Genomic DNA, 12,127 nt, shown 5'->3' on the forward strand with positions numbered 1-12,127 from the left:
TAGTGTGATTAAGCGCTGTGGGGAATTGAAACTGAAGTTCAGTTTAGTTTCCTGCTAGGAAACATTCTTCTTGTGTTCCAGTCCTGTAATTCATGCAGGATGTTTTGGTTATTTGACATTTGAGGAACTAAGAGCTGGAAACACAAAAAGACTCACAGAAGGAACAGTGAGTGTGTGTTGTGATTGCAGAACAAAGAAGCTGAGCATGTTTAAATCTGTCTCCAGGACAAAGAAAGTAAGCTTATTGTAATCTAAATCACGTAAGCAGCAGTTCTTGATAAACAGAAGAACATGAAGATGTTGCTTTGACAAGTCATCTAAATACCAAATGCATTACATTTTTTTGACCGCTTTGAGTGACCAAAAGAATATCAGAAGGCAGGTGAGTTGCAGAGATGGATTACACATGTGGTTCCCAGCCATTCTGCCCTGCTGAACATGAGCTAGAGACTTTGGCAGGGCTAATGAGCACGGGGCCCCGCGCTGTGCCTCGCCTTGAAGGTTAATACCCGGGAGTAACAGGGAAGCTTTGGTTTTAGGGTGCCCAATTCACCCCGTACACCCCACAGCACTGCTCCCCAAATCAGGTACTGATTGCAAATATCCTCTGCCTTTTGTTGTCATGATTCCCAGTAACAAAAACAGCTTTGCTAGAGTTCAGTCACAGGAACATCAGCTAGTTAACATGTAAATACAGGGATCAAGCAGATGAGGTGGAAAGAACAGGCTCCAGGTCATGACTGCTTTGCTGTGGACTTAGCAAGTCTTCGATGGTCCTACCTGCAGGCAGACAAGCTTGAGTGTTTGTAGCACTGCTTCATGGAGCCCACCAAAACCAGGAACGTGCTAGTAGAAACCTGTAAAGTAAAAAAAAAATAAGACTCTACACAGAACTAATCGCTCTTTACCCTGTTTTCTAACGTGTGCTTTGTCAAAAGGTGTGAGACTACTTCATGTGGTCACGTTCCTTAACGGATCTAGCTCGTTCTTGTCTGCTAATGTTCTTTCTGAGAAGAGGCATATTTGCTCTCAGTAAGTGGGCCCTGCCCTCAGCCAGGCTGGTTCCTTTGGGACGGTGAGGGCTATTTGCTGATGGAAATCTCAGAAAGCCCCAGAGGGGGTGGAAAGACACAGGCAAATGAAAAACAGGCTGAGCACTAAGTGCACTTTCCTGACAAGAACTAGAAAGTGAGAAAACAACACTCGCTTACAAAAGCAAATCGCTATAGTATGACGTAAGCTCTAAGACTTTGCAGGAAGCACAGAAAGGTTTTTTTGCTATTAAGTTTTTTGGTTGTTCATTTTGCTATGTGTCTGAACTGCAGTGTGATGAAAACATAGCAACTCCCAGAAGCGCGTTCTGGTGGTTTGATGGGGGCTAGATGCTTGGTGCCCACCTCAGCAGCACAGGGGGGGAAAACACAGTGAAAAAGCTCGTGGTTTGAGATTAGAAAGGGTAGATCACTGGATTTGGGCATCTTCAGAAGCACTGTTTGCAGGAATAACCATTTGTGTTAAGGTGCCATGTCTTTTGGGAGCATCTTTGCGGAGGTCTGGGTTTGGGACAATGAACCATCTGGTGTTGGTGCTGGATTGCGGGTATTTCTGTCCCAGTTCCTCACAGTAACCTGCCCTTGTGGGGCAGCTCTGCACACCCCACGGATGCACTGGCTCGATTGAAGCTTGATGTGGAAGGCGGCTCCTTCCGGACAGCAGCCCCCTGCGTCGGATGCTGGACAGACGGCCTGGGCAGTAAGGGGCCGCCGTGCGCTTGGCCTTGCTGGGTGCTCCCCGATCCAGCCCGGCACCGGGACAGAGGCTGCCGCACACCTCAGCAGCACCCCAGGGTGCCGGGACCGGGCCGGAGCAGCGCACCGGTGCCCGCGCTGACAGGCAGCTTCAGCGGAGGGGGCGGCAGGGGCGCTCTGCGCTGGCGCCGCGGCCTCCCGAGGCCCCCGGGCCCGGCCCCGGCTGGGTGCGGGATGCGGGGTTTGGGGGGGGGCTCCCTGCGGGGGGGCCCCTCTGGGCGGGGCGGGGCGGGGCGGGGGCAGCGGCGGGCGCCACGCAGCGCTTCCCGCTCGCGCGCGTGGAGGCGGCCGGCGGCGGGTTGGGGGGGGGCCGCATGGCCGGGGGCCGCGCCGCGCTGACGTCACGGCGGCGTCCGTGCCCCCGCGGAGCGCGGGGCGGCGGGCGCGGAGCGGAGCGGGCGCTGCGCCTGCGTGGCGGCGGCGGCGGCGCGATGGGCAGCCCGGCGGCGGGCTGGGCCGAGGCCCCCGCCAAGCGCGCGCGGCTCCAGGGCTCGGCCGAGGGGCCCGGGGGCGCCGCCGCCGACGGCGACCCGCGGCTGTGGGACACGGAGCGGCTCTGCCAGCACCTCTCGCGCAGCGGCGTGGGCGAGCCCAGCCTGCTGCGCCGCTTCCGAGGTAACGGCGGCCGGGCCGGGACGGGGGGGGGGGAAGGAGGGAAGGGGGCGGCGGCGGCGCTCCCCGCAGCGCTCACCGCGTGCTTGTCCCCGCAGAGAGCGGCGTCACCGGGGCCATGCTGCTGGACCTGCCCGCCTGCGCCCTGGAGGTCACGCGCGTCTGGTGAGAGGGGCGCGGGGCGGGCGGGGGGGGCCGTGGCCGCGGGAAGCCGGACGCCCCCGGCGAAGCTCCGTGGGGGTTCCCGAAGCGGCCCTTGAAGCCTGAGCGGGACGCGCGCCGCGAGCGCCCGGCTTTTCCTGAGGGTTTTCCCCTCGGCAGCGAGCGATCGCCGCGCCGAGCCCGGGAGCGGCGCTGGCGCAGGGCTCCGAGGGGGCGCCCGGCTGCCGGGGCGCCCCCCGTCCCCGCGGGCAGAGCCTGGGCGCTCACATTCTGACCCCGCGGCGGTTGCTCGGGCTTTAATCTTTGCTGCGCTCGCTACCCTAGGCTGGGCTGTTAAGAAGAAGGAGGCAGCGGCGTGCCCCCGCGGGGCAGGGGCCTGAGGGGGAGCCTTGCCTCCGGCGGGGAGCCCGGGGCAGCGGGGCGCCGGCTTCAGCACCGCCGGCACTGCCCTCAGCAGCGAGGGGAGCGGCAGCTCCTGCGACCCTGGTCCTCGGTCAGGTGGTAAATGTGCTTTCTTGCTCTCCGGAAACAGAAGGGAAGATAAAGGTCCGACGTGTCTGAGGGGCCTAGCTGTGCCCTGGGGTCTTCCTCCTCCACGTATCTCCGAATCCTCTGCTCCTCTCACGTTATTTTCTATTGTTGTGGTTAGCGGTACCAAGGCAGTTCCCTGTGTGGTTATTTGGCAGGTGTGCACAAGTGCAGGGCTGTGCTTGCGTGTGGAGGACTTTGAGCGTGTTGGCGTGTGGGTTGGCTGCTTGGAGGTAAGGTTGCCAGAGCTAACAGTGTGCTGAGGATGAAGGGCCCCATCTCTACGATGTCTGGAGATTTGGCTGGAGAAGAGCGCTGTCAGCTTGAGAAGGGTGCGCTCGGAGAGGGAGTGTCTGGGTGTGTCCGCTGGCGGGGAAAGGAGAGCCCGTGTGGCTCAAGGTGACAAGGCAGAAGGGTCGTGCTTTGGAGGAGGTAAGATGTTGGCAGGAGTCAATATTAAGATGGTTTTGGGTTTTGTGAGAACGGTTTTAACTTTAAGCGTGCAGGTAGGAATGGTGTGGAATCGCAAGGAAGGTGGCTAGAGGCTTTCTTAGTTTCTGTTGCCAAAGGCATTTGTGTAGCGGAAAGAACAAGCAGAGAGTGGTTTCTGTTTATACACCACTGGGAGGCTGGCTGCTTTTAGTACCTCGGTGCCTGTTTGAGCATCAAGTGCCCATACTGGGTGCCTGTACGTACAGGACAGACAGAGGCTGCTCCAAGGCTTCTCGGAAGCGTGTAGGTCGAGTCCTGTTGGTGCAGTGTGTACCCAGCGTAACGGTGTGGAGCCAACCGTTCATGAATAGCTCCCAGTCGGTGCAGAAACTGGATGGGGTGTATGGAATGATGTGTTGGCAAGTTTTGTACTGTAAGGTGTTTACTTCCGTGCAGCCTGACATCTTGATTCTGTTGAGCTGAAAATATTGCCAGTTGGATGAGAAATTGCTAGAGCTGTTTGCTTTTTTTTTTTTTTAATAACTTCTGCTTGGCTTTTCAATGAAGAGTGATCTTTCCTGTGCTTTTTTCCATTGCATGCCATGTCCTCCGATAACTTTAATAATTTCTCTGTGTCAGACCAGTAATGACTGCACACTTATAGTATAGTTCCCTGTCATTCTCAGACATACAGAGAGGAGAAGTTGGGACAGCAGGGGCCTGGAGGCTGAGCTAGGGGTTGTCTACGCGTTCTCCTGCTCCTAGAAGTGGATGTTCCGTGCAGAATGAGGTGTGGTGCACATTAAACATAGGTGGTGAGTGAGGCTGTCTGGTTGACATCTCTGGAATAGTTAAGTTCCTAATGGGTGCAGTAGAGGGGCTATGGGTTTTTTCTTCCTTGTCTGTGGTGCAAGGGAGGGCATGGGTGAAGCAGGAAAGGGTAGAGGGGAATGAATGAGGAAATGGCAGTCTTCACCCTTTCAAAGACAGCTGCTTTAAGGGCAGTTTGAAGAATTACATCAGCCACACCCTGAGAAAACTGTATTAAAATATGATTTGTTTGTAATCTTCTGGTTGAGACAGTCCTATATTATAGGCACAATGTAAACAACTCCTTGCTGTTGTTCTTTCTCTGAAGATCACTAAAGAGCTCTTTGTGATTTTATGCTCACCGTGACCATACTGGCAATATGCTTTGTCTTCGCAAGACCAAGCCCCAAAGTGGGGTCAGCATTCATGGAGGCAGGAGCCAGCGACTGGTAGGTAGGTCAGGCATGGACTTTCCTGCCTCTGTAGCATCCATCTGCAGCACCAGTCTGGCGGGGGGCACCTCTGTCAAATGTGTCCTGCAGTGTAGAGAGCTGTGTTAGCAATGTGTAATACAGCCCTGCTAGAGGTGAGTTTCTGGAGGGGAAAAAAAAAAAAAAAGCACATCTGGCTATGCTCTTCGTGGACAACATTTGCACAGGTAGTTGTATAACAAACTACAGTGTAAATAGCACGGATGTGTCCTTTGCTCCTTCTGTAGCTGCAGTCACTTCTCAAGTAGTAGTGGGTAAATGCCCATGTGCCATCCCCCGTACGTACCTGATAATTTTCCAGTGAATATTCTCCTTGCTTCTGAATTTCTGTGGCATTTAAAAGAACAATCAGGTGCTTCCAACCAACAGGCTGTGCCACGTACTCAGCACTGGGAGGAGACGTGCTGTCTGTCCCTTGCTTAATGCTCAATACTGCTTTGTATTGCCTCACCTTCCCGTAAATGTGACTATGTTCATGTACTTTGTGTGACCCAAAATGTCCTGTTGAGCAGTTGTTATCTGATGGCATGGCTGTATGATGGTGTCAGTGTACCTCCTGCTGCATTATGGCTCTTTCAAAAACATGATTGTGACATTTGATCAGCGTTACTAGCATGCTTTTAAGTGATATCCCCCAAAGACCCCTCAGCTGTATTTAGTAAAGTGGGGGGTCATCTTTTTACATCAGGTTTGGTGTTTAAAATCTGAACCGTCCTGAACTGTTTTTGAGGGTGGTGCTTGGTTATCACCCCAAGCGTTCATCCTGTCCAAGTTAGCCAGACGCGTAGTTGCAAAGGTTATGTGTTTCTTACAGACAGCAGTTGAATGTCCTTGGTCCCGTTTTCTGGACAGACCTCAAAGAGCTGTTGCAATTGCGTTTCCTGGGAGCATGAAGATAGATATGTGCAAGCTTCAGTTTTGGTGGCTGCAGAAGAGTTCCTCTGCTCTTCCACCATGCCCAAGTTCTTCATCTTATCATAGCAGAGAAGGACAGGCATGTGCAGGTGGTCCTCCTCTTGTCTTCAGTTTTAGCTGTTTTCTTTTGCCCTGTAAATAGTGGCCTCGTTCAGGAACTCCCCTGTAATTATCTGAGAGTTTGTGACCATTCCTACAGGTTGAGCTGCTCGAGGTGTGAAGTAACATGCTGGTCTGAGCGTCACTGCCAGTGCTTTCTATCTTGCTCGCGAGCAGAAGCAGATGAAGGCTTGCAAGTGACAGCAGCACAGGCTGCAGCCAAGAACTCCTCTGCTGGGGACAGGGATATAAACAGGTTAAAACAAACAAAAAAACTCACCAGGAGCTCAGGCATCATATGCATTTAATATTTTTATGGACTGTGAATTATTAAATGATTGAGATGAAAATATTCAGTAAATCTGGCTGTATTTGTTTTTGTTAATAGTTGGCATTTTATGGTATTAATTTCTGTTAAACTTTAACTTCAAAGACTGATGTAAAGCTGGACTCAGAATGGTTAATTGCTGAAGAGTGCAAAAGGTAACAAACTGTGTTTTATAGTGGTAAAGTGTTTGCTCTTGTACTGAGGCTGAAACCAGTTTGCTCAAGGACTTAACTTACAGACAGAGTTAACAGAAGCGGGTGTAATGAAGTGCATTATCTCTTCCTCAGGACTTGTCTTGCCTGTGTTCTAAGTCTTCTGTGACTTCAGCAGAGTGCTCTATTGAAGGTTTATGCATATATCTTGAAGGAGACCTTTAATGGTTTATTAAAAATAACAGCAAAATATCTTTATGAACTATAAGAATTGGTTCTTAGCAAAATTGCATCTTCTATGCTTCAGTGGTTCAGTACACTTATACTGCTTCACAGACAACTTCTGTGGTATTTATTCTCTTCCTTGTCTCTTTGACTTTAGAAGGATAAATGCTTTCAGTATTTTTCTGAAAAAGCCACAAAAATATGTATTTCCATAAAAGAGTTAATGTACATCAGAGTAATATGAACTCACACAAGTAATTCCATATATACTGTCAAGGAAAATACCTAGCAAACTTTGCTCTCAAATAATCTGTTATTCTTTTATTTCTAGCCTCCCAGCTGAGAGATTGAAGGTGCTTGCCTGCCTGAACAAACTGAGACAGACAGTGGACGTAATGAAGGTAACAGTGGTGCTGCCTGGGGGACTCTGCTTCCAGCGCCTTGCTGGCACTAGCAGCGAACTGTGTCTTTCCACTTCCCCTCCTGTTGGTTCTGTCCTGCCAGCCAGCACTGCAGTGGTGCTTTTCCTTTGCAGAGCAGCATGCTCCAAGCCCTTCTTCTCGATAGTCAATGTTCTTTCAAAAACCATGTTAACCAGAAAAATTGTTATAATCAGCAGCTAAGAGCTTGATGTGGGCACCTGGTGGTTGTGGGAGATTGGATGAGCAAATGAGCTGCTGTTTGAAATGTGAGAAGCTCTCCTTTCACGTCTTCTGTCTTGTGGAGTGTCCCCTTCTCGGTTTTTGTTAGTTTAGCCTCAGGTCTGTGTTAACAGACTTCTGTTTACTTCCACTGCTTGTGGTGTCCGACAGTTTCTCACAGTGGTGTGTTAGTTTAACCCAGGCCAGGGCAGCCCATGAGCACGCATCCCTCTGTTGTCTGTGCATCTGACTGCAGCACTGCCAGTTTGGCAACAGGAGTAGAGAGAACACAGAAAAAAACTTATTTGCCTCAGTATTTTACTGAGATAAGTGTATCATGAAATGGCTTTATGTTCTCTTCTGATGCAAGGATTAATTCTATGTGTTTGTTATTGTAGAAGTCATTGAGTCATTGTTCAGATAATGCAAACCTAGAGGTAATCAGGGAGTACTTCAGATTTTGTCTTGGGTTTTGTGTTTTCTTTTATGAGAAAGACTAGAATCATAATTTCCACCCTGCAAAATCTCACTTGTTTAAAAAAACAAAAACAAAAACAACAACAACAAAAAAAAAACAACAAGCATTGTCAAGCCAGACACTTCTTATTGGGTATTGAGAGCAGCCCTGAGGAGAAGGACTTGAGGGTGTTGGTTGATGAGAAGCTCAACACGAGCCGGCAAATGTGAGTTTGCAGCCCAGAAAGCCATCTGTATCCTGGGCTGCATCAAAAGCAGTGTGGCCAGCAGGGTATAGGGAGGGGATTCTCCCCCTCTGCTCTGCTCTCTTGAGACCCCACCTGGAGCCCTGTGTTCAGCTCTGGGGTCCCCAGCACAAGAAGGACATGGACCTGTTGAAGTGAATCCAGCGGAGGGCCGTGAGAATGATCAGAGGGTTGGAGCACCTCTTCTATGAAGGCTGAGAGAGCTGGGGCTGTTCTGCCTGGAGTAGAGAAAGGTCCAGGGAGACCTTATAGCAGCCCTACGGTACCTAAAGGGGCTACAGGAAAGCTGGTGAGGGACTCTTTGTCAGGGAATGTAGTGGTAGGACCAGGGGTAATGGCTTTAAACTAAAAGTGTGCAGGTTTAGAATAGATGTAAGGAAGAAATTCTTCACTCAGAAGGTGGTGAGGCACTGGCACAGGTTGCCCAGAGAAGCTGTGGATGCCCTATCCCTGGTCGTGTTCAAGGCTATGCTGGATGGGGCTTTGGGTAGCCTGGTCTGGTGGGAGGTGTCCCTGCCCATGGCAGGGGCTTAGAACTGGGTGATCTTTAAGGTCCCTTCCAACCCAAACCATTCTATGATCCCAGACATGTATTGCAGTACCTTCCTTTAAGTGGAATAGCAGATGTAGCTAGACAGTGGTTTTCTCAAGTGTTAAATATTGAAATTAAACAAATGCAAGTAACACTTTTAGAGATTTTTGTCTGGAATTCCCTCGCCACCTGAAATGCACAGCTTTGTCTTTTCTGATGTCATGCCTAAGTAGCTCTCCAGGATAAATCTTTATATAGGATAGACAGGATATGCCCCTTTTAAAGGTGAAATCAAGTAATCACCAATACCACCTCTCCCACCAAATACCTGACCCTACTAGATACCCTTTACCTTTGTGCCTGTTTTCAAAGTCATATTTTAAATGTTGATTGCATTGTTGTTTGGCTTTTGTAGGTTTTTAACGATCCAGTTCACGGGCATATTGAAATGCACCCTCTTCTTGTTCGCATCATTGACACACCTCAGTTTCAGCGCCTGCGATACATTAAGCAGCTGGGTGGCACTTACTTTGTTTTTCCAGGAGCCTCTCACAACCGCTTTGAACACTCTTTAGGGTAAGGTAACATAGTCTTGTATGCATCTCTCTTGTATTTCCCTGAGATTGGTTCCACTGGTGTGGAGTGCCAGCCAAGGTACATTATTTACCTTTGAGGGTTTATGAAGACTGTTGTGGTGGCATTTTCTGTCACATGAATCTGTCTGTTTATCCTTCGTGATTATAGGCTGTTCTCTTGGACTTCATTTACTAAAGAGTGGTAAAGAAATTCCCAATATGGATCAATGCTTTCTGCCTTTCTTTTCCTTCTGGTAATGCTAATTAGAGACTGTGAGTGCTGTATGTTCTCCCCAGCTGAAAATTGAGTTTAAAAGCATAAGCCTGGGAAGAGTACTGAGGCTGCTATAAATGACCTGTCAGACAGATGCAATCCTCTTAGATTTCCCAGAACAGATAAAATGGGCTTTAGTTGTAACGTTTGCATTTGTAGTTAAGTGTGCTTCATGCAATCGATGCCAAATTGTCAGGCTGTTAGCAGTAATATAAGTTAAAGAGAAACAGGTCATGGACGTGAGGATTTCCAGGGTGTTGCTAAATCATTCGCGCTCCACAAGAATGCCAATTAATGAAAAGTTTAAGCTTGTTTTGAAGGTATATCCCAAGGCGCAAAGAAATTAAACTTAATCAATGTTTTTATTCAGGTGATCTGGCCAGCCTAAACTTGCATTTGTAGTACTGAAGTCTGGCCACTGCCCCCCATGATGCTAACAAGATGTAAATGACTATTGCAAAAGGATCACATCAGTAAGGCGGAATTGAATTGACTGTATCTGATGTGTCTGAAGAGAAAAAACACAAGGAATATTAACAAAGCATACAAACCAGAAACCTGAAAACTCCAGATGTAGCAACAACCTTTTCTTTCAAACGGTTCAATTAATCCATACAGATAAACTTAGGACAGTTATTCTCAACTTGTATATGGTTTTGAAGACTTCTATAGGGTTAAAATAGAAGAGAGGGGGCTTTGTGTACTTACTGGCACAGTAAGAACAAAAATAAAAAAACAGCAAAATTTTGTCTAATAAAAGATAGAATACAACAGCTCGGTTGGAAGGGACCTTCAAAGATCATCTAGTCCAACTCTCCGACCTCTTCAGGGCTACCCAAAAGCTAAAGCACAGTAACAACTGCATCGCCCAAATGCCTCTTGAACACTGACAGGCGTGGGGCATCAACCGCCTTGCTAGAAAGCCTCTTCCAACCTTCGGCCACCCTCACAGTCCAGAATATTTTCCCGATGCCCGGTCTGACCCTCCCCTGGCACAGCTTTGTGCCCTTCCCACACATCCTGCCATCGGTCCCCAGGGGGCAGAGACCGGCACCTCCTCGGGAAGCCGCAGAGAGCAGCGAGGTTGCCTCTTGGCCTCCTTTCCTCCAGACTGGACCACCCAGGTGCCCTCAGCCTCTCCTCACAGGACAGGCCTTCCAGCCCCTTTTCCAGCTTTGTTGCCCTCCTCTCTCAAGGACCTTAACATCTTTTTCATACTGTGGGGCCCAGAGCTGCACACACTATTCCAGGCAAGGCCCCACCAACAGAAAACAGAGGGACAATCGCCTCATTTGACCGGCTGGCTGGGCTGTGTTTAATGCACCCCAAAATGCATATTTTTTTTCCCCCCTTGGCTGCCAGGGCTCGCCGCTGGCTCGTGCTGAGCTGCTGTCCCCAGCACCCCCAGGCCCCATCCAGCTGAGCTGCTCTCCAGCCACGCGTCTCCCAGGCTGTGCCCGTGTCCGGCACTGCTCCGTCCCAGGGGCAGCACCCGGCCTTTCCCTTTGTTGACTGCCCAGTGCTCCCATCTCTCCAGGTCCCTCTGGGAGGCCTCTGCAGGGAGTCAGCAGCACCTCCCAGTTCAGTGCCATCAGCAGACTCGCTGAGGATCGTCCCACTCCTGCCGGCAGATCGCTGATAAAGATGTTGAACAGGCCTGGCCCTAGAAATGAGCCCTGGGGAACGCCGCTGGTGATCGGCCCCCAGCCAGATGCAGCCCCGTTCACTAGGGCCCTGTGAGCTCTACCATCAAGACAGTTCATCACCCAGCATAGTGTAAAACCATTTGTCACAGCTATTGTTTAAAGAACAGCTTTGTTCTCTAAGTGCTTTTCAGTATCCCCCAGGACAATCTTCTCCACAACTTTCCCAGGGACTGAGGTTAGACTGACAGATCTGTTGCTTTCTGGGTCTTCCCTCCTGCCCTTCTTGTCGTTGGGTATAATGTCAGCCAGCTTCCAGTCAGCAGGGACGCCCCCAGACTCCCATGACCTTTGGTAAATTGCTGAGAGGGGTCCAACTCTAATATCCTCATATATCTAATAACTCCCTCAGTACTCTAGAGTGAATCTCTGAGGCCCCATGGACTTACAGACATTGAGCTAATACAGCTCAGATATTACCTTCTGTCATAAAACTTTTTCTTGCTTTAAGATGTTCAGCAAGTGGAACTCTTGGAACTGTTGAGGCGAGTAGAAAAGGAAGCTGGGGTAGAGCTCATGGACACTTTACAGGACTGCTTGTCTTACATTCATTCCTGCTGTTTTCATATTGTGAGAACAGAGGGCCTATTCACTGAAATTAAATGAATAAAAGGGAGTGAAATAATTGTCATAAACTATTGTTAAAATAGGAAGAAAAAAAGAAGAACAAAATGCCTTTGTGACTGTTATGGACCTTTGCTTTTGCACTGACATAAAGTAAAAGGATGAGGCGTAAGCTGAGGTGCTTCAGGAAACACACTGGCAATAATGTAATGAGCTCACACAGTGAAGTTATTCCATGGCTGTCCGTTATGAAATATTACCATACTATATATATATATACATACATTATGAAATACTACTACTGCACCTACTGAGGCATCTGATGTAGCCTCCTGTCAAATAAAGGAGTAAGACTACTTACTTGTGTGCTGAGGGAGCTGTCAGAGGTGATTGCCGAACTGCTCTCTATCATCTTTGAAAGGTCCTGGAGAACAGGAGAGGTGCCTGAAGACTGGAGGATAGCCAATGTCGCTCCGGTCTCCAAAAAGGGCAAGAAGGAGGATCCGGGAAACTACAGACCAGTCAGTCTCACCTCTGTCCCTGGAAAGGGAACA

At 49.6% G+C, this 12,127-nt stretch overlaps 1 protein-coding gene across 1 annotated transcript in view; it reads left to right on the forward strand.

Moving 5' to 3' along the window:
• Window positions 1-2,107: 2,107 nt before the first annotated feature.
• Window positions 2,108-12,127, forward strand: part of SAMHD1 (SAM and HD domain containing deoxynucleoside triphosphate triphosphohydrolase 1) — a 30,221-nt gene continuing 20,201 nt past the window's right edge. Inside the window, exons 1-4 of the mRNA XM_066978332.1 lie at window positions 2,108-2,423; window positions 2,519-2,585; window positions 6,894-6,963; window positions 8,873-9,033. Coding sequence (XP_066834433.1) covers window positions 2,123-2,423; window positions 2,519-2,585; window positions 6,894-6,963; window positions 8,873-9,033 — 599 coding nt within the window. The 5' untranslated portion in view covers window positions 2,108-2,122. The remainder of the gene's footprint in view (window positions 2,424-2,518; window positions 2,586-6,893; window positions 6,964-8,872; window positions 9,034-12,127) is intronic.

This window comes from Anser cygnoides, chromosome 16, assembly GCF_040182565.1.
Source record: "Anser cygnoides isolate HZ-2024a breed goose chromosome 16, Taihu_goose_T2T_genome, whole genome shotgun sequence".
NCBI classification, from domain to species: domain Eukaryota; kingdom Metazoa; phylum Chordata; class Aves; order Anseriformes; family Anatidae; genus Anser; species Anser cygnoides.